Genomic DNA, 21,971 nt, shown 5'->3' on the forward strand with positions numbered 1-21,971 from the left:
TCTAAGTTATTGGAATGCTTCTGTGACTTGACTATCTTTTGGCTATTTTTGATGAGTGGGAGTGACAGACGTGTCAACTCCAAGCTCTTAGCTGTTAGAGATAGTACTTAAAGTTAACTTATAAAGAAGTCATAGAATATAGTTAGCATTATGCTAACATTAAGAGATTTCTACTTAAGGCATCATTCTAAAAGTTTTAGAGATCATACAGTGTACTTTTTTGTACAATTTGGATATGTTTCTCTTTCAGTTGTGCACATAATGTATTTTGAGAAACATACATTAAGGTACCGAGAATAAACATAGGGTTTGTTTATAAAGGACCTATGTTGGAGAATTAAAATGCATGTGACCATAGTGGATATTACTCTGATTAAATAGAGGGCATGTCACTATGATTTGTGTGTTTTGTTCTTTGGTGAAGGTAGTGCTAGTACTTGCAACAAGTGGGAGAATGTAGGATTTTCCCTAATAATATATATTATATATTATATATTAGGGTGGCCTTAATTAAGTGGTGCAAGTTGACTAGGCTTATTAAGTGGTCTGGTTGGACAGAATAACTAGAAGTTGTTAGTCAACCAGACTCTGTGCCTAATATAATCCTGGATTGATGGGATACAGGATGATTGATGTTAGCACATTCAGTTACGGTACTCAGACTGCTCAGTAGATACCAATACACCATCTAGGGTTCTGAGTCAGGTCTGAAACAAAACATGGCTAACGGACTACCGTTAAGAGGCAATACAACAGGAACATCAACTATGGCTGGAGATACACGGTTATTGCTTCCGCTCATACGAGGTCAGATCTCTCGTATACTAATATTCAGTATAGTTAGGTTATTCTATATCTAACATTACAACCAACACAGTCCTCTGTTCTTGGAGCGGAACCAATTTGTTTAGCCTTACATCCGTCATCCCACGGTATCATTTCTAATACATCGGTAGGGCAGACTCGGACACATTGAGTACATCCTATACATGTATCATAAATCTTTATGGAATATGACATTGGATATATAGAGTTCTGAATGTCATAAATTTTCGATCTAGTAACCTTGATAAACGAATCCCTTAGGTTCTTATTTTTCCCAAAGTTATTATGTATGAATAATTGTTATTTTGGTTAAAAACTTAAAATTTGAACAATTTGAATCTTTAGGTATGGTTTAATGTTTTAAGTATTTCACTATTTTGTACTAGTTGTATTTTTGTATTTTTAGATGATTAGATGTTAACCTAATTGAATATATAAATATACAATTTAAATAAAATATTATTTTATTGTGTACTAAAAATTGGGAAGTGCATAATTATTTTTAAAATTGGGACGGGAAATCCCAGTTCTCGAAAAATTCCTGCGGGAAAATTCCCCATCCTTGTTGGGCGAATGGGGCGTGGTCGGGGATCGAGGGATGAATTGGGGGCTAGGATGGGGACTCCATTCCCCACCCACGCCTTGCCTCATTATCATTCGTAAAGACCCAAACTATATAGTATAGCTTGCCCCAAAAGGTTGAGTTCTCAATCCCGGCTCCACAGAGCATTTAAGAGGATATAAATCTTTGTAATTGGCTCTAAATACGGACTATTGATCAATAGTGAACTAAGTCTGTGTGAACATTTAATAACAAAGCTAAAGTGTTGAGTGGGGGTAAAGATCCACACTAGAATTATTATTATTTATTTTTTAATATTTTGGCTAAATAGTTTAAAAGTACATTTTCTTGTATAGTATTTTTTCTTAACTGAATTACAAGACATACTTTTAAGTTGAGCAGCTGACGTTTGGCCAGAATCCAGAAGTGATAATAAAACAAAGTCAAACGCAGCGCCGATCAATTCAATGAACAAATACCGGAGGCGAAGCATCAGGATCGCGGAAGAAACGGTCGTTTGCAAACTGTGACCAGAAGATAGAACAATCTTTGTTATGGGATTACGGACGGGGTCTGTTCTGGCCGGCGATTTCTTGTATGTGGCAAACAAACCTAGGCACAGTAGATCAATTTCAGTTTGGCAGCACTTTTGGCTTCACTGATCCTTCGTGGCAGTAGCTGAATTTCTTAGTTCTCTTCAAACAAAGCTTTTCCTTTTCTTTGATTTAATTAAGGTGCTTAATGTGTTTGAGAATTAATAGCAATTTATTATTAAGATTTTAATTTAGTTTGGTGTTGCTTAGTGATTATTATAGTTTGCACTGTTAAGTTGTACTGTATTTGTCCCGTAGTTGTGGTATCATGGTTGGCCATATTAGACTTAAAGATGCAGAATTAGTAATTGTTATTGATTTATGTCTTTATCCTTTATTCTATGCTATTTTTTGTTTGAAGAAGAAAGATTAATTCATTAAATCGTAGTCAAAAACGTTCACAAGGAATGAGGGTGGTGTGTCCATTCACTCCCGGCAACCTGACACAGAAAAGGCCTCCCTTGCAACAGCGTGGGCAGCACAGTTCACAGATCGCTTAACAAAACTAAATTCAGCATCCCCAATTGTGGATGCCAAATCCTTTACATCATCTACCAAAAACCCAAAAGCAGAACTAAAGCTAGGTGCACGAAGTGCGTTATACACAACCTGGCAGTCCATCTCTACATCCACGCTTCCCATACCCGTATTATTGACCCAACTAAGGGCCTCATAAGATACTTATTACCTCCGCTTCCTTCACTAAAAAGGTCCCAGGGAGAAGAGTGTTCTTGGCCGCTAAGAAGTTCCCTTCGTCATCGCGCAGCACCCACCCGAACCCTATTACGTTATTACCACGGAAAAAAGCAGCGTCACAATTTAACTTCAACCTCCCCATTGCTGGTTTTGTCCAGTGTGTAACATGGTCAGCAGCTTGGCGTCAAATAGGTTCCTCATTCGCACGGCTCCAATTCACCAAATGCATTAACACCCTATGCACAGTCAAATCTCCATCAAAAGCAACATTTTTTCAAACAAAATCGTTCCTGCTACACCATAGCCCCCAGCAAACCATTACGAAGTTAGGCAAATCAGCATCAGTCATAGCATTTAACGCCCAAAAAAACCAGCCTCCAATATCATTACCAGTGTAGCTAGCTAAAAGCCCCCACCCTAGTTTATTCCAAATCCGTAAGGTATGGTGGCAGCTTGGCACAGTACTGCACATGTGACAGTCGAGAGAATATGCAACACATTTATAATTAAGGATATCCCTAGTTGCCAAATATGCAGATGGTAATTGTCAACAGAACATCTTCACCTTTGGGGGTATGTGCAAGCTCCAAATTTTAGCCCAAGATCGATCATCCCCCGCCACGGTAGTAAGGTTCTTATAACAAGATTTGATGGTTTAAGCACCCTTCTGGTCCCATTGCCATATCCACCGATCTTGAGGCATACGCAAACTAACAGGAATATTCATAATTAAGTTAGCATCACAGGCTGCAAAAACATCATTCACACACTCCACATCCCACCCCGTACCTTGCGTATTTAGCAGAGAAGAAACATGAGCTGCATGAATAGTCGGATGCAGTAGCGTTTCCACGTACGGATTTGTGTCATCCGGCAACCACGGGTCCGTACCAATTAGAGTGTCACCACCGTTGCCAATCGCCCGCCTACACCCCTCCTTCAGACAGTTATGCACCTCCAACATACCCCTCCAAATATAAGACGGGTTACTACCCTCCCTTGAGTCAAATAATCTACAACTCGGGTAGTACCTGGCCTTAAACACATGGGCAACAAGAGAAGTATGCATAGTTATAAGATGTCAGGCCTGTTTCCCCAAAAGAGCTTTATTCATTTCATGTAGTCTGCGGAAACCCAATCCACCCTTTGCTTTTGGCACGCACAACCCCTCCCATGCTCGCCATTTGATACCCCATGAGTTTCCTACACTTCCGGTCCACCAGTACTGATTCATAATAGTCTCAACCTCACGGCACAATCCCTTGGGCAACAAAAACACCATCATTGCAAACGCCGGCATTGCCTGTATCACATTCTTCAATAGTACTTCCCTCCCTGCACGGGAAAGGTACTTGGCTTTCCAAGAACGAATTCTAGTTAGAATACGATCTTTTAGGAAGCCGAGAATGGCTCTCTTCCTCCTGCCCACCAGTGATGGTAGCCCCAAATACTTCCCGCTCGCCTCACCCTCCCCCACCCCTAGAATGTCAATCACTTCGTTTCGAATGTTCTGGGCCACATTAGCACTAAAACACATAGCAGACTTATCGTAATTAACATGCTGGCCAGAAGCTTTAGCATACATATCTAACACATACCTCATATGCATACTGTAACAACCAAAAATTTTATTTTATAAATCCAATTTTAAGAAATTTCAAAATAGTCATTTTCACTCCATTAAAAATTTTTACGATCAATTGGTGTTTAAATAAATTATTTTAGACTCATTTTAAATTAATACAACACAAAAACTTATTTTATTCCAAAATCCTAAATCTTCGGGTATTACGCGTACCAAGTTTTAAATCGAGAAATCAATCTGAGTGAAACCGGGAGAATTCAAAGAAGCTTTAAACAAGTGTTCATCTAGAAAACTTTTTGAGAAAATTCATTTTCAACCCCAAAGTATTTAAAATAGCATTTCTAGCCTTGGGTCCATGATGCTAGGTGAACCACAACCTCCCAAAAGCTTTGCCTGAGAACATATTCTAGCCAAATTCTTACTATTTTGCCCTCAACCAATCATTGGCCTTTTTCCTAGGGTTTTGCACCCTATATAAACAACACTATCCATTTGTTATTCCTTGATCTCCATCCTTGCCTCTCCCATACTCTTATCTAATAGAAGAAAGAAAGATTGTAGTAAGTTTCAACATTCATTTTCCATCCTAGCTTAAGGTTTCCTCTTCTCTTAGCCTTCAATCTCTGAGGTTTCTTAGTCTTGGCTTGTTTAGGTGGTGAAGAAGGTGGTGTTGAGTAGAGAAGAGGTAGAGATCCATACAAGAAGAAGAGGCAACAAGAGGTATAACCCCATGGACTCCCTCTTTGATTTTGGCTCTGTGAAGCCTATTTTATTGAGTAGAAATGAGCAGAAATGATGAGATTTTGTTGTGTTTAAGCTTGGAAGTGATTTAGTATTTGTCTTTGAAGTGTTGAGAATGTTTTGGATGTTTTGGACATGCTTGGAATAATTTTTACAGGTGAAAATCTCCATCTGGTGCACACGCAGTGTGCACCAGATCAGAGCAGCGACCCTAGCCGCGGCCCATCAGGAGGGCCGCCGGCTAGAGCCGGGGCTAACTGGGCCTAGGCCCGGCCATGTGACGGGTTACTTGGGGCGGCTCATGAGGAATCCCGCCCCAGGTCCCTGAGTTTCAATCTGGAAGGTTTTTGTGCAGTGGCCGGGCCCTTGCGGCTCAGCTACGTGTCGTCTCGGGCCAGGTGTCACGGGCCCTTGTGGCTCGGTACCTCGAGAACGTCTCGACGCACGTTTTGGCTTAGATTTCGTTGAATTTGGATAAAAATTGAGCATGTTATGATGGTTTTATTGAAGAAATTGTTACACAGTATACATTGTTGAGTTCACTGTGTATGAGAAATATTTTGCTCTGTGATCTGATGATTATTTTGTGTTGAGTAGAGAAGCATGATCACTTGAGAATATGATTTATTATGAAAGCATGACTAAATGTGATATTTGATCCATGAATTTTGAAGCATATTTTGTTGATAGAAATTGTATAGAATTTGCTATGTTGCAAACCGAGTATGATATGATATCCTTGAGAATTTTATGGATTTTATACATGGATTTGGAGCATGTTGTAGAGTATTTTGCATCTCACATATATCATATTTCAAAAATGCATAAGGGGCCAACGTGAGCCCAAGTATTACTTTAAAAAAATCCATAAGCATGTGGTATATCATTATTTGATGCATTGAGAAGTTGTAGAGTTGTTGCATGCATGAGATTGATTCATGAGAGATATATTTATGTATTATCTATATCGGTGAGGTTTTGGACGACCCCGTTTGGACTATGTCCTCTCGGATGATTTTATGGACATTACGGTCCCAGTATATGTAACACGGTGTATTCCCACGTTACGAAGTTGGAAACTGCCCGCCAGGCTTGGAATCCTGGTTAGGGGTGTGTACGCTAAAAGTTTGATACGTGATTCCACAGAGTTTGAGCATAAAACCAAGAGAGTGGTTCGGTGGACAAGCAGAGTATTAGGTCGGCTAGACGCCGTGCCCAGATTGGTTCATTCACATGATGAAGTTCCTACCTCGTCCATTTAAAGAGAAAGTATGAGTCATTGAGACTCCAAAAGAGAAAGAATGAGTCATTGCGACTCTAAGAGAGAAAGAAGTGAGTCATTGCGACTCTAAAGAAAGAAAGAAAGAAAGCAAGTCATTTATGACTTAATGAGACCTCCACAGAAAGTACTCTATTTTTTTACAACGAGTGTATGAGTATATTTATAGTATTGCACGAGATTGCATATGTTTATAGCATTGCACGAGATTGCATATGATGAGTATAGTATTGCACGAGATTGCATATGAGTATAGTATTGCACGAGATTGCATATGAGTATAGTATTGTACGAGATTGCATATAAGTATATTTATAGTATTGCACGAGATTGCATACGAGTATAGTATTGCACGAGATTGCATATGAGTATATTTATAGTGTTGCACGAGATTGCATATGTGTATGTTTATAGCACTGCACGAGATTGCATGTGAGTATAGTATTACCTGATATTGCATAATGAGAGTGTTGATTTAAGATTGTGTATCGAGCATGATTGCTTAGTTACATTTGAAGTCTTGTATATCCAGTTACATGATGAGAACTTGAGAGCATGAGAATAACTTTTGTATGGTTTATTAGCATGATATTACTTGTAAGCATGAGTCGATTGTTAAGTTGTTGTGACGCTTACATGTTGAAATATCTAAGTTGTTAAGTCCTTGGTACCGAAGCATGCCTGTTGATATTATAGGTTGCAAGCATATAGAAAGTATGTGATGTGATTAAAGCTTTCTATGAGATGAGTTTGCTGTATACGATTGTTATTAAATGTTTTCCAAAAGTATATGCTATAGTACTTTGCAGGGTTGAGTGTGGTTATACTTAGCTTCGTGCTAACGGGTGTTTTCTTATTTGTCTATGTGTTGCTTGTAAAACCCCTTTCAGGTGGGCCCAGCAGTGAGAAGTGGTCGAGTTAGACTAGTCTTTTAGATTGAGATGTCTAAACTCTCTATGACTTGTTTACGTCATTATCTATCGGATGTTAGACTTATGATATTTTGATGTTTTTTTATGATGTAGACATCAGGGTGTGTTTATCCTCCTTATGCTTATTTAAGTTGATGGATGATTAGTTATTTATTTGATTTTCTAGTTCTACCCTTAGCCTGTGCAATCACTACGGACTGGTGGTTGTGGCGGTAACATTCCCACTAGAATTGTAATTAAGTTTTATAAAAAGTGGGGTGTTACACATAGTCTCGGTAACACTCGGCCGATGGAACAGAAAACAGTCATCTACAAATAGGAGATGGGAAATAGAAGGAGCGCCCTATGCAATACTGACACCATGCAAGTGACCCTGAGCCATTCCCTTTTCAATCATAGCACTCAACCATTCAGCAACAAGTAAGAACAACTAAGGCGATAGCGGGTCTCCTTGGCGAAGCCCTCTTCCCGAGATTATAAGCCCAAGATGCTGCTGATCATGCAATATACGGTATTGAACTGATGATACCGCTTCCATCAAACTATCAACCCATCGACTGTCAAACCCCATCTTGAGCATAACCGCACGCAAAAACTGCCACTCGACCCGATCATTGGCCTTTGACATGTCAAGCTTCAAGGCTACAACTCCTTCAGGTCCTTGCATTTTCCTCTTCAGATAGTGGTTTACTTCATATGCTAGCATGATATTGTCCGAAATTAGGCGGCCCGGGAAAAATGCACTCTGCGCGCTAGAAATCAGCTTATGCAACAAGTTTTTTAACCTGCTAGCGCAGATCTTTTCCGCTATTTTATACACGACGTTGCATAGCGCGATTGGGTGTAGATTCTTCATAGACTCTGGACACGTCTTCTTCAGAATTAGAACTATGAAAGTCTCATTCACTTTCATGGGTAGCCTTGCCGTATCCAAAAACTGCCTACAGAAGACCGTTACCTCGCCCCCTACAATATGCTAAAAGTACTGGAAAAACCCAGGCCCAAAACCATCCGACCCCCGAGATTTGTCCAGGTGTATTTGAAAAATCGCTGTGCCCACCTCATTCATACTTAGAGGGTCGTAATAACATTGCATTATCACGATCGGTCACTTTTTGCGAGATAGCATCAATCACCTCCTGCGTATCGCCGTAGTCCGGAGTAAATATATTCTTGAAATAATCTACCATAACCTCGTCTCTTCCCCTCTCATCCTCCACCCACTCGCCACTGTCATCCCGCAATCTCACAATCCTGTTCCTACGTCGTCTTGCCTTCACAGAATTGTGAAAAAACCTACTATTCACATCATCCCCCTTGTACTAGTATTCTTTCGCCCGCTGTTTCTAATATGATTGCTGCTGCTCAAGTAAGAACAGCAAGTCCTTCTCCACCGCGTCATACTCCCGCATTCCTACGGCATATCACGCCGCGATCTCAACCTTTCCAGCCTCAGCAAGCCGTATTCAGTCTTAGGCTGAAACTCTCTATTGTAACCACGCCCCCATTTAGAGATGTCAGCTGCACACGCCTCCACACGGGATAGGATGTCCTGCCCAACAATATCAAAACAGAACATTGCTTTCTTCTGAACTCTCGGCTGGATAGATGGCGTTATTACTAGAGGAAGGTGATCACTATATGGTACGATAAAGGACTGCGCCCGAGCACCATCAAACATGTTCAGCCAATTCCCAGTAGCCAGAATACGGTCCAACTTCTCTTCTACCATATGTGCAGTGCCCCGCGACTTTTCCCAACTAAACTGATGCCCAGAGAAAGGTATATCCTGCAATCCAGAGTCGGCCACCGCCTCTTTAAACCCAGCTATTAACCAGTTCGGATGTTGGTTGACACCCACTTTCTCAGACTGCTCAAGGATATCATTGTAGTCCCCCATGATTAACCATGGTAACGTGGACCGTGATGATAAAGTCCGTAACAGCTGCCATGCCTCCCTTCTTCGGTGCCGCTCAGGGTACCCATTGTAACCCGTAAACCGCCAGCACGGGCTGCCAATGTCTAGCCTGATTTCAGTATCAACTTGCAAAACTATTTCTTCGATTCAGTGGATGAAGTGTTGGTACTTGGATAACACATGAAAACGTCTTTTTAATGCTGTAAGCCTCTTGAGTTACCCCATAGCCCTATGAAAATTGCGAGCAACAAAGTTTGGAGCTGATTTGATCTGATTTGTACTGTTAGTGTTTAATTTGTGTAATTGCCTGAGTGTAGGGATATGAGCAGTAACAACATATTTAATATTGCTGCCATCTTGCAAATTTGTGTAATTGCTTGAGTGTAGGGATATGAGCAGTAACAGCATAGTTAATATTGCTGCCATCTTGCAAATTTGTGTAATTTCCTGAGTGTAGGGATATGAGTAGTAACAACATCCATGACTCAATACAATAGTGTTTGGTCTACTCTTTTTTTTCCTTTTTTTTTTTTGGTATTTATTGTTTAGTTCTCTAAGTAGTAGTATTTTTGTTTGCAAATTAATTTCATTGTATGAACATAATGATTAAAGAAACTCCATATTCAGATTGAATGTTTCATCATGTCCATTTTGTGAGCAAACATGCAAAGACTCTTGGAGTTACAAAGCTCCTCATTGTTGTCAATAAAAAGGATGAACCCACTGTCAACTGGTCAAAATAAAGGTGGTTCTTTGTAGTGTCTTTCAGTGTTAATTTTGACATTGAATTTTTTCCATTCCCTTTATGGAGTTCTATTGTTTCAGGTATGATGAAATTGAGGAAAAATGTTACTTTTTTGAAGTCATCAGGATATAATGTGAAGAAAGGTAAGTGAACAAAGGCTTGACTTGCAAATAAAATTCTTAGAGATTTTAAGTCTTATATCTCATAATTTTGCTCACTAGCCAAATCATTTAGTATTCATGTTCTTCAATATATTAAGCATTATTTGTTTATGTTGCTTTTGTAATAAAATATCTATTCTTTGTATATTTCATAGTGACTTACAGTTTTTTATTGTTGAGGTAGATATGATTTTGAATTTTTGGGGACCTTATATAGTGATCTGGTAGAGAATTGTACATTCTGTTCCCTTAATGGTCAGCTGAATTTTGTACATTATGTTCCTTTTGTTTTTTGTTCTAGCTTTTTAAATTTTCAGTTTTATTGTCATTGATATGACCAACAATCATTATGGGTTTGGCAATTGAAACTTTTATTAGTATTGCATTGCTCATTCCTGATTTCTTGGTTTCTAATAAGAAAATGGCGGTTCCATCAGACCTGCAAAAAGTTTTGGATTAACTGTGACGCAGGCTGGTGTACTATTATTACTAGATGAAGATGGAACTACTGTTATGGCAGAAGATGTTGTTGATGGAGATAAGGAGCTCATCCTTTCCCTGCTATGAAACATGTTTGTGCACTTGCATGTTTTTTTTTTTTTTTTTTTTGGGTCTTAATGTTTCATTCCCAGTGTCATTCTGTTGGCTTATTTAATCTAGGGAATATATGTTACATGAACTCCCATTGTTCAATGCCTTCATTTTGAGTACAAAATCTAGTGCTCATAAAGAATTTCTTATTTTCTATTTATTCAATGTTCAAACCTGATTACTCTGCATTTGATTTCTTCCACATCAAACACATCAGATGCAAGAAGCAACATGATTTTGGCATCCCTACAGTTCCCTGGATGTAGGCACAATTTTTTAAAATTTTTTTAATAACATAACACGTCGGTTTTTAACAAAAAATCGACGTGTTATGTTAATTTTTTAAAAAAATTAAATACATAAAACGTCGGTTATTTCGTAATAATCGACGTTAAAAGTTGTATTAATTAAATAAAAAAATATACGTCGGTTTTTATTTAACCGACGTTGTATGTTTACTCTACAACGTCGTCCAGAACAACGTCACTTTTTAGCTGACGTTAAAAGCCCTAAATAGCCAACATTAAAGGCCTTCTGTGTAGTAGTGAAAGTTAATAATTTGGGATGAAGCTCCAATGATGCACAAGCACTGTTTTGAAGCCTTGGATTGAACAATGAGAGATTTATTATGGTTTTCCAATCCTTCAAGTACAACTGATATTACTAGTGATTCCAAAAGGTAAAAGGCAAGACATCATTTCAACAACTATAAACTCTTCTTATCTTTAGAGTAGGTGTACACTTTAAGATTGAAAAAGAATCTCTAATTGAGTAACATGGAACCTGGGATTGAATGCAACAAGTTGAACAATTTGTGAATTAGATTGCCTCAATTGGTGATGGTTCAAGTGATGATTAATGTCCAGAAGTTGATATTCCTAAAGATTTGTTGTTGCCCTCAAATGGTGACCCGATTACCACAATCGTTGATAGTACATTTCCGATGTTTAAGAATGGAGATTGTGACAACACTTTTCTAGAAAAGCATGTAATTTGGCACCTACACTTGATCTTGTTAATTCAATTAATGAATACATGAGCAACATGCATGTAGCAGAAAGTAGGACATACTTGAGTTGCGATACTGTATTGTTTGTCAAACTGAAACGAATCATGGGATTCTCATAGACGTGCACACACCTGAGTTCTTAAATGGCCTGCAAGCATCTCGCATTCCTAATCATTCATTGACTTTAAATGTTGGATCGCCTGTGATGTTATTGATGAATATATTATATATATACCACACACTTGGTTTATACAATGGTACTAGGTTGGTAGTAACCAGATTGTCAGAACATATCATATAGGCCAAAATAATGTCAGGCAACCAATACTAGGGCTTTGATTTCTAGATTGAGTATGACTCCTTCAGATCCAAGCTAAGATCGTCATTAATGAAGTTCAATAAAAGACAATTCCCACTAACGTTCTCATATGCAATGAACACTCATTTATGAGTGTTACTTAAGAAATCGACCAGTATTTGTACATGTCGATTATATGTTTCTCTAGTTAGTAATCCACAGAGTCTCAAATTTTTAATTTGTAATGAATTACAACATATATATACTTCAACGACTAATATTGTTTACAAAATAGTTTTTAATAATTTGTAATATTCATTTCCTTTTATTCAACTATTAATAAAGATTATTACGTTTACTAATCACATATTCCAAATTTCTAATTTTAATGTATTTTGCATTCAATTCAATTTTAATATGAAATTATAAATGAAATCTCATTTGTTACAATTAATAAATAATAGTATATTCATTTCATATAATTTTTACAATATATTATTATAATAATATACACATATTTTTACAACAATTTACACGGGTGACATACTAGTCATTTTAGTCGGATAAACTTGTACCGTTAAACAGATAGAGAAAGACCCTAACCACCCCAAATATCGTACGTAACTAATTCACTATATGTGAAAGGGGTGGAATGCTTTGCTCATTCCTAAAGAAGTTTTGAGGGTCAACTTCTGTCTTAACTCTAACAAGCCTTTCAAAATTGTTCTTGAAATACTTGTTCCCCCAATTCTCAGACTGCGCACCATAGGTTGAATTAGGCATATACTATTTCTCCCAATATCAAGATCCCTGTAATTTACATACGCTTCTCTTGGAGACTGGGAGACGTAGGGAGTGTAGTACTGAAACAGCCTTCTTGTCCAGCTCATGTGGGTCTCATAGGCCTCCTTCCCTGCCTCGCCCCAATTCATAACGTACTGGATTTTGTACAGAATCCCAGCCCTGTGCGGGAATGGAATCGCCGACTCGGATATCTCCTCCATTCTTCCACCGTACGGGCTCATGAGGAGCAAGCCCGAGGTGTTCTCTCGTAGAAAGTTCCAAACCCCTTCCAGGCCTTCCACGGGGATTGGGGTCTTCACGTAGTCGGATTTTCCTTTGAAGTAATTTGGGTTCCCGTTGTTGATGATAGTGCCCGTGAGAGCTTTAGGGTCTGTGCCTTTCGGGAAGCCGTCGATGGTTAGGACGGCTTCTATCCAGCTCATTTCTCCCAGGTCTTGTCTTGTGGCTCCTAATTCTGGGAAACTTTGTTGCAGGATTGGAAAAAGGGTGTCGGCTGGGCCGAGGTACAGGGAGTTGAACATGACTTGAATGGCGTTTTGGGGTGTCTGTGGGAGTGCGATTATTCTGATGAAGAGTTCTTGGGGTAGCTTTGGGGCTATTGACTGCCATTTGTGTAAGATGTTGGTGGCGTTTTGGTCCGGAGTTTTGACGATGTGGAAACTGGTTACGGTTTCGGGAACATCAACCAATTCTACTTTCCATGAAAGAACCACCCCGAATGTATTCCCTCCCCCTCCTCGGATCGCCCAGAACAAATCTTCTCCCATAGATTTCCTGTCCAAAATCTTCCCCTTCGCATCAACCAAATGCGCATCCACGACGTGATCCGCCGCGAGGCCGTGTTTTCTGAGCATCATCCCGTAACCGCCGCCGCTAAAGTGCCCTCCAATACCAACGGAGTGGTACACGCTCGCCGGAAACCCAAGAATTTTACTCTTCTCCGATATCCTATAGTACAGCTCCCCAACCGTCGCGCCGGATCCGACCCACGCCGTCTTTTCCGCAGGATCAACGGTGACGTTATTGAAATTGATCAGATCAAGAACCAAGAACGGGTTCTGATCAGCCACCTGCTTCTCCGCCGGCGTCGTGTACGAGAGCCCTTCGTAGTCATGGCCGCCGCTGCGAATCCGGACCTGCAAGTTTAGCTCCGCCGCGCAAAGGATCACCGCTTGCACCTCGGGTTCTTCCCTGGGCGTTATTACGGAGAAAGGCTTCGGAGTGTCCGAGGAATTGAAGCGGGTGTTCTTGATCGGGTGCTGTAGGACGGACACGAAGGAGGAGTTGTCGGGGGTGTATATGTCGTTGAAAATGGTGGCGGTTTGGTTTTGTGAGTTGCGAATCAGGCATTGTTTCAGGCCTTCATCGATATACGCTAAAGCTTTTTGGTTCGAGTACGAGGATAGGCAAATTAAAGAGACAAAGAGAACACATAGCGTATTTGGATTCTTCATTTCTTTTCTTTTCTTTTCTTTTCTTCTCCCCAATCTTTTCTTTTCTTTGATTGAAGAGATAAGACGAAGGAATTGTATGGATATCGTGCATGGTTTTATATCACCTCTTGCACCAAATATAATTAAGTCAATGTTGTCAAGTTTATGGTTACGGTTTCGAATGAAATTCGAGCCATTAACGGGATTTGAATTTTTTTTTTTTTTTTTTTTTTGAAAGGAATGGGATTTGAATATTATGTGAATGTAATTTATTGGGCGGAGAACAGTAAAAGGCAAGTCCATTCATTAGTGGCTAAGGAATTCTTGAGTTGAAATTGGTAAGCAGTAAGTCCATCACATTGTTTCTCGAAAATGTGATGACTGTCTATAAAAAAATAAATTAAAGTTGTTTTTTCCCTATCAATTATATCTTGGTGTAGTGGTAAGCGTTTGATTCTAACACAATCTTATATCTTGATAATACAATATTACAATTTATGACTAATTTTTTTTTATTTAGTGTTCTTAGCTTATTAAAGTGTCTATTTTGGGAAAAGTAGCAATGGTATTTATTTTGTATTAATGTTATTATTCAACATAGAAGTCACGAATTAAATTATTAAAAAAGTAACTTTATGGGATGTGTTTAATTAATTTGTTGGGAAAATTAAATTAATTCACATGTTCTCAAACATAACAATTAAATTTTTTGAAAAGTTATTCCAAACATTTGGTTTGTATAAATTTTTAAGGGAAATATTTTAATCTCAAATATGCACCTATTACATGCAAACAAACAAAAAAAAAATGCTACAAAAGTATAGTCATTGAATAAACTGCAAACATCCTTAGTTGTTCCCAAAGAATTTCAACCGCCATTAAGCTAGAATAACTTTTTCCCTTTCAACAAATCACACACTTAACTAACACAAACTTTCTTAAGTCAAACTATTAAAATCAAGGTTACAAAATATGCTTAGCGCCAGAGGCTCGCTTAGCGTGTGAATTGTATTGTATTAGTATACAATATAAATGATAAAAGAAAAATTTTAGCTCTGTTTTCTTCCATGCTGACATGCATATATTAGTAGGGTATAGTTTAGGATCCAGTGCGAAACCTTCTTCCGATGCAAAAATGCGGTGGAACAGGCTTCCCTAATGATCAATGGCTCTTAAAATAAATTCTATACAAAATGAGGAGGGACATGCCACATCATACTATCGAACATTCTTTCCAAATCATGATGACACATACCAAGCTTCATTTCCAACAATAATAGGAATAGCATAACAATATACAAAAGGGGTAATCATATCAATCCAAATTCAAACATGGAACAAGTGTGGAGGGCTTTTCATCCAGCATCAATATCATATATCAAGTAACTAACCAATGGAAATAGATCCAGAACTTTAAGTTTACACACCCCCTATTGGGATTTCAAGCCCAACGGGTTAGTTACTAGCTCTGATAACTTGGGATACGTTTCTACCAAGTTGCCCAAATCAATCCAATGCAAATAGCAACCCGGTAGCTTTCCAATACTACCGGATCAGTCTACAAAGGTTGATCGATGCTTCCCTCGCAACCGATCTATCCACGGCTTCCAACAACAACAAGACTCATTGTACAGAGCCGCCAATCTCAAATCAACACAATAGTGTCACAAAATAAGTCCCCACAATGTCCAAATCAACAGATTAACCTCAACAAAGAATTTATTACAAAAGGGCATATCCTCCAATCAAGAAATACATATATAGGGTTCCAATAGATAGATACGTCTACAAACAGATCAATGGTAATGACTCAAGCTTGTGACAAGATAAGGATTTCCAAGAGATCACACTAGATTCAATGGAGTTTATACAAATGCATAACGTGACATCAAACGCTCATAAGTACAAATATCAATGTCAAGGCATAGGTTTCAATCTTTCAACACATATAATATATGTAGATATCAAGAGAAGAGGATTCATGGTCGAATAACACTCTATAACCGAAGTAAGGAATTCACAAGACACCGCAATAGATCAGACTTGAACAAGAGATAGACCAAAACACACCGGAATAGAAATAGGCAGCACTGGAACAGAAGCAAAGATAAACTAACGGGCTTGAATGGCGGGTCAGGACCCGCCACTCACTACTGTGATGGCAACGGTGGTGAATGGCGGGTCACCCTCCCCAGCCATTCACCCCAAAATACACCTTGCGGGGTTGGTTCACGGACTCCCCGGACCTGTGACCCAATACCGTTAGGCCAAAAAGGAAAACACGAACCAGAAACATCATACTTCAACAACATAGAACAAAATGTACATCAGAATCTCACATTTTCAAGACAGTTTTTATCTCAAGGATTCAAGAATACAAGAAGTGACATACTTTCAATACAAGAAATCCTTAAGAAACAAGACACATTTCATAAAACATCCAACCAAAATAAGCTCAGGGGAAATACAAGAATCCATACATCATCATAAAGAGTAGAAAATAAGTTTTATTGGACATGGGTTTACCTCTTCAGCTAACTCCAAATCAAGACCTCCAAAAGCTCAACCTAGCAAGTCATCACCTCCTTGCTCATCTAAGAACCCAAAACCCACCACAAGAAAAGGTAGGATCTTACCATGATCTTTCTCTAAGAATACTAAATAAAAGAGGAATCTTGCTTTGAATCTTGAAGATGAAATGATGATCAGATCAATTTTTTTGAAGGAGAAAGGAAGGGAAATGGCGTGAAGATCAGAGTAAGTAGGAAGGGAGAGATGTGTTGTGTAGACAAAAGCTTAGTCTTGAGTATATAAGATAATATAGATATATATACATGTACGTATTAGGGTGAATGATTTAATACAAAATGGGCTTGGTTCTATATGTAACAATTATAAATTCAAGAATAAATATTGAGCCAAATAATTTAAATCTTGAATAAATAAATACATAGAATAAGAAAAAAGTTCATAATACTAAGAATTAGATGTCTTGGAAATAATATATATGGACTAGTATAAGAAATTGAGCTAAATGATTTAGAAATATTCTAGGGATTATTCTAAATTCAAGAATTGAGCTCAATAAAAAAATAAAAATAAATAAAAAATTTCACTCTAAAAAATATTCTTGAAAGATAATTCCGAAATAAATTATCACGGAGTGTCAGGGGCTTAGTGTTTTATTTGCAGAAAACAATAAACTCATTGAAAATTTTATTTCCTTTTACACTCCCAAAAACTTTCCAAATTTGTGTACTCCTTTTCAAAAGTTCACAAAACCAACTATTATTCTATCATCAACACTATGCCTTCTTCCTTTGATCGGTAACATTTCAGTTGTGAACAAAATTTTGAGAAGGGATGTTAACGAATTAAACATGAACGAACAGAAGTTGCTTCTGTTCGTTTCTTAATAATTTTGGTGTGTGCATTCGTATTCTTTCATTAAGGTTTTTGAACATCTTGTTTGTGATCGTTTGTTAAGTATTAATTAGTGTTTGTTAACGTTCGCTAGCACATTCGCAAATGTGTTCGTTAACATTAACAAACACGTTCACGAACATGTCCATTAACATTTGTGAACACATTTACAAATGTGTTCGTTAACATTCACAAACAAATTCATGAACATGTTCATTAACATTTGTGAATGTGTTTGTTAACGTTTGCAAACATGTTCATGAACACTAAATAAACAAGTACATGTACATGTTCATGATCATAATTTATTCTTGAATAAGAAATCACGAACAATAACCAAATAAACACCCTAACGACTATAAAAATTAAATAATACAAATAAGTGCAAAAGTATTTTTTTTAAATAAAAAAATATAGACTAAAGGCCTAAGCAAAAGTAGTATATATACTAGTATATGAAAACTAAATAAAATAAAATAAAGAGTTTTTTTTTTTCCCAAAATGCTTCATCGACTATTGCTCATTCTCAATTTTATATTTCGATTTTCAATTGCACCAAATGTGGTCACTAGACTTTCAAAAACTAACCCATTTCAGTCCTCTATTAAGAATTTCATCTACTCAGTGTTAAAATGGAAGGCATTTTCATTCGTTTACCTATTATACGCCTAATATACACTGAGAAATAGTTAAGGGACCATTTTGAAAAAAAAAAAAACTCATTTATTTATTTCATTTTTGTTTATTTTTATTTTTTAAGACTATCAAATTAGAATTTCTATATAATTTTTTCTAAAAAAAAATAAATAGTTAAAATCTCAATCCAGCCTCAAAATTTTAAACTTTCTCTACAGACTTTTTTCCTCTATCTAAGAATACAAACATTTCCTCTATCCCTATCAAGTTTTACAATAAGTTCCGTAAATAATCATACTAAAAGTTCAATAGACAATCAATAAGTATGTATCACATTAAATATTATTTTATCTAGTTTAGACACCCAAAGAGTGCAAAATATTGGACTAGACGGTAAGTTTTTCCAGTAAACTTCTCAACTGAGCCAAAAGATAAACTTTCATCTGTGACATGAAAGTAAGTTTACTTCTCGGTCACACGGCCAAGTAAAAGACAATTTTGGTCATTGACTTATAGTGGCACAGACAATTTTAATCCTTTATAAGAAAATCAGACAATTTGTAGACACTCTTATTGTGACGAGGACTTGGTCCTCCGTCGTGGGGCGGGGGGGGGGCATTAATATCTTTTCATCATACCTCCTTCTTGCAGCCTTAGATTGTCGTTCTCAGGGAGATGGCGTTCTGGGGAGATGACCCATTCGAAAATATCCATTATTCTCTTCGTTTCTGGTAGGCGGTCCAACAAATTACGACTACTATTTTATCGCTAAATTTCCATTTCCTCATTCCTCTATATACAATGGACCATCACCCCCACAAGATCAGTTACAATACTGGACATCTTTTGGTCGTCTCGTTCTTTCTGAAACTCAGATTCGATTTCATAACCCTTTTGATAAACTCGCCGAATAGAATTACCTATTTTCCGTTTGGCGTGTTTCATTTTGATCTAATTTTGTTATCTCTTTGATAATAATAGCGAATTGTGGTAGAGAAATTTGATATTCTGAAAAATGTTGAACGGGATGATGGATCCGGAGATGGTCATAATCGCTCAAGAGCAGATGAGTCGTATGTCACCCGTTGAGTTGGCTTGGATTCAGCAGCAGGTTCCCCATTTCTTCCTGCACTTTTCCCTTCTGTTTCTCCATCATCATCTACCTATATCTCTTCATCGCTGCCTTTTCCGAACTTAATTAATGGATTTCACCCCAACAATGGCTACTCTCCTTCACCGCCGACCCCACTGATCCCTGAGCCCGACCCATCCCCTTCGTCCTCTTTGCTCTCTGACTTGCCCCTTGCACCTTTGACACTATCATCTACAGTACTTTCAATGGACATCACGGTAGATCCGTGACACTTTCTTCTTCCGTCAAATCTCTGTTGTGCTCCTTTTTGCCCATGCTTTCCACCCTCATCGTCTCTCAAATAATTGTGTGTTTAGTAGGCATAGCTTTCGGGGTTTTGGCGGTGGCTCTGTTGACTGGGCTTCAAATTGTGGGTCTTGAAGTGAATTACAACAACTCCAGTTGGCTTTGATAATTTTGTATGTGTTTCTGGTTGTTCCCATGATTTTATGGCTGCATATTAACTGGTCCTTGCCGTATTTGATTGTGGTGGTGGAATCAAAGTGGGGGTATGAACCCTTGCGGAGAAGTGCCCAATTAGTGAAGGGGATGAGGCGAGTAGCAGCGTCGCTGTGTTGTTGTTCCTACTTTCCGGCCTTGTGTTGTTGTTGACGATGGGTTATAATTCATTGTGGTTTGGCATGGTACTGCTGTTCACTGTGTTTTTTTTCTTTAAATCCCTGATATAAAATTAGTTTTTTTTTCTTTTTTTTTTATATATATAAAATATGTTTATAGAAGAATGTATTCTACTTATTTATGTGTTCTATAGTGGAAGAAGAACCCAAATGAGGTTGGTCCCTCTTTCAGTAGATTAGTGCTTCACCTGAGGGCTGCGTTCTTTACATTTTGTTTGGTTCCCAGAACACTATCAGTGCTTCACAGATGATGGCGTTAGTCTAAGTGTTGAGAGAAGTGAGAACGGTAATCTAGAAGGCTGCAAGAAGGAGGTATGATGAAAAGACATAAATGCCCCCTCCCAAACGGCCCATCTAACGGGAAAACTGACGGAGGACCAAAATTGTCCTCGTCACAATAAGAGTGTCTACAAATTGTCTGATTTTCTTATAAAGGATTAAAATTGTCCGTGCAATTATAAGTCTAGGACCAAAATTGTCTTTTACTCCACACGACCAATGGCGCACTTCTCAGTCACAGAGGTGCTTCTGGCACTTCTCGGTCACAGAGGTGCTTCTAGCACTTCTCGGACAATGACAAAATGTTGAAAAATATTTTTGTAAAGTTGACATAACTTAGTCTGCAAGGCTATTTTCTTTCCAAAGTTAGTACAAACCATAGCTACCATTTCCAAATCCCTAGCTACTAAACATTACATCATGCTAAAGAGAGTCTACAACTATGACTACCAATTTTATGTGTTAAAGGACAAGTAAAACAAACCAAAAGCAAAACTAATTAGCACAAAACAAACAATCCTAACCTAAAGCCTCATCATATACCAATATTACAAGTTCTTGTCATTTTGAAGTTTGTTTGTATTTTATATATGAATGTTAATAAACTTAAATTTGAAAGCGAAACTTTTTTACCAAGGTATGTAAAAAAAATAATAATGTTACTTTCAACTATAAAAATAATATTTAATGTGATACATAGTGATTGCTTGTATGTTGCATGTTGAACTTTTAGTGTGTGTGTGTGTGTGTGTGTGAACATAAAAAGATAAAAATAAAAAGTATATGAGTGTTTGTGAAAGTTAAGAAACTTATGTAAAACTTGATAGGGATATAAAGGAAAAGTTTGTATGTTTAGACAGAGGGAAAAAGTTTGTAGAGAAAGTTTTAAAATTTTGAGGTTGGATTGTGGGATTTTAACTATTTATATTTGTAAAAAAAAAAATCTATAGAAATTCTAATTTGATAGTCTTTAAAAATGAAAATAAACAAAAATGAAATAAATAAATGAGTTTTTCTCAAAATGGTCCCTCGACTATTTCTCAGTGTATATTAAGCGTATAATAGGTAAATAGACAAAAATGCCTTCCATTTTAACACTAAATAGATGGAATTCCTAACGGAGGACTAAATTGGGTGAGTTTTTGAAAGTCGAGGGACCATATTTAGTGCAATTGAAAGTCGAAATGCAAAATTGAGAATGAACAATAGTCGAGGGACCATTTTGAAAAAAAAAAAAAGAGTGAATTCCATTTTTGGTCCTACTGTTATAGGGACGTTTCCAATTTTAGTCCACCTTAATTTTTTTTTTGCCACTTTATAACCACTATTATTGAATGTGTTCCACTTTTAGTCCCACCGTTAGTATTTCCATCAAGAGGCCGTGTAATCTAGGGGTATTTTGACCTTTCTTCTAATCCAAGACTATGTTTGACTAAAGAAATGAGAACATTAAACCTAAAACTTAAAAAGACCTCGCCGGCCCATGTTGGAACGAACGAAACGATGTAGCTTTGGCTTCCCATTCTCGTTGTTCGAAGAGCCATCTTCAAATATCGGAGGAGGAGGACGAAGCGCCTGGATTAAAAGAGAAGAGACAAACATAAAAAGACCAATATACCCTTTGATTATACGGCATCTTGACGGAAATATTAATGGTGGACTAAAAGTGGAACACATTCAATAACAGTGGT

At 37.7% G+C, this 21,971-nt stretch overlaps 2 protein-coding genes and 1 pseudogene across 2 annotated transcripts; all 3 read right to left on the bottom strand.

Moving 5' to 3' along the window:
• Positions 1-7,643: 7,643 nt before the first annotated feature.
• Positions 7,644-8,126, bottom strand: LOC109148683. Its single transcript, XM_019296419.1, has one exon. The coding sequence runs from the start codon at positions 8,124-8,126 to the stop codon at positions 7,644-7,646; it is 483 nt and encodes a 160-aa protein (XP_019151964.1).
• Positions 8,127-8,627: 501 nt separating this feature from the next.
• On the bottom strand, positions 8,628-9,113 carry LOC109148684. Its single transcript, XM_019296420.1, has one exon. The coding sequence runs from the start codon at positions 9,111-9,113 to the stop codon at positions 8,628-8,630; it is 486 nt and encodes a 161-aa protein (XP_019151965.1).
• Positions 9,114-12,512: 3,399 nt separating this feature from the next.
• Positions 12,513-21,903, bottom strand: LOC109148562 (annotated as a pseudogene).
• Positions 21,904-21,971: the final 68 nt, after the last annotated feature.

This window comes from Ipomoea nil, unplaced genomic scaffold (assembly GCF_001879475.1).
Source record: "Ipomoea nil cultivar Tokyo-kokei standard unplaced genomic scaffold, Asagao_1.1 scaffold2144, whole genome shotgun sequence".
In the NCBI taxonomy this organism is placed as follows: domain Eukaryota; kingdom Viridiplantae; phylum Streptophyta; class Magnoliopsida; order Solanales; family Convolvulaceae; genus Ipomoea; species Ipomoea nil.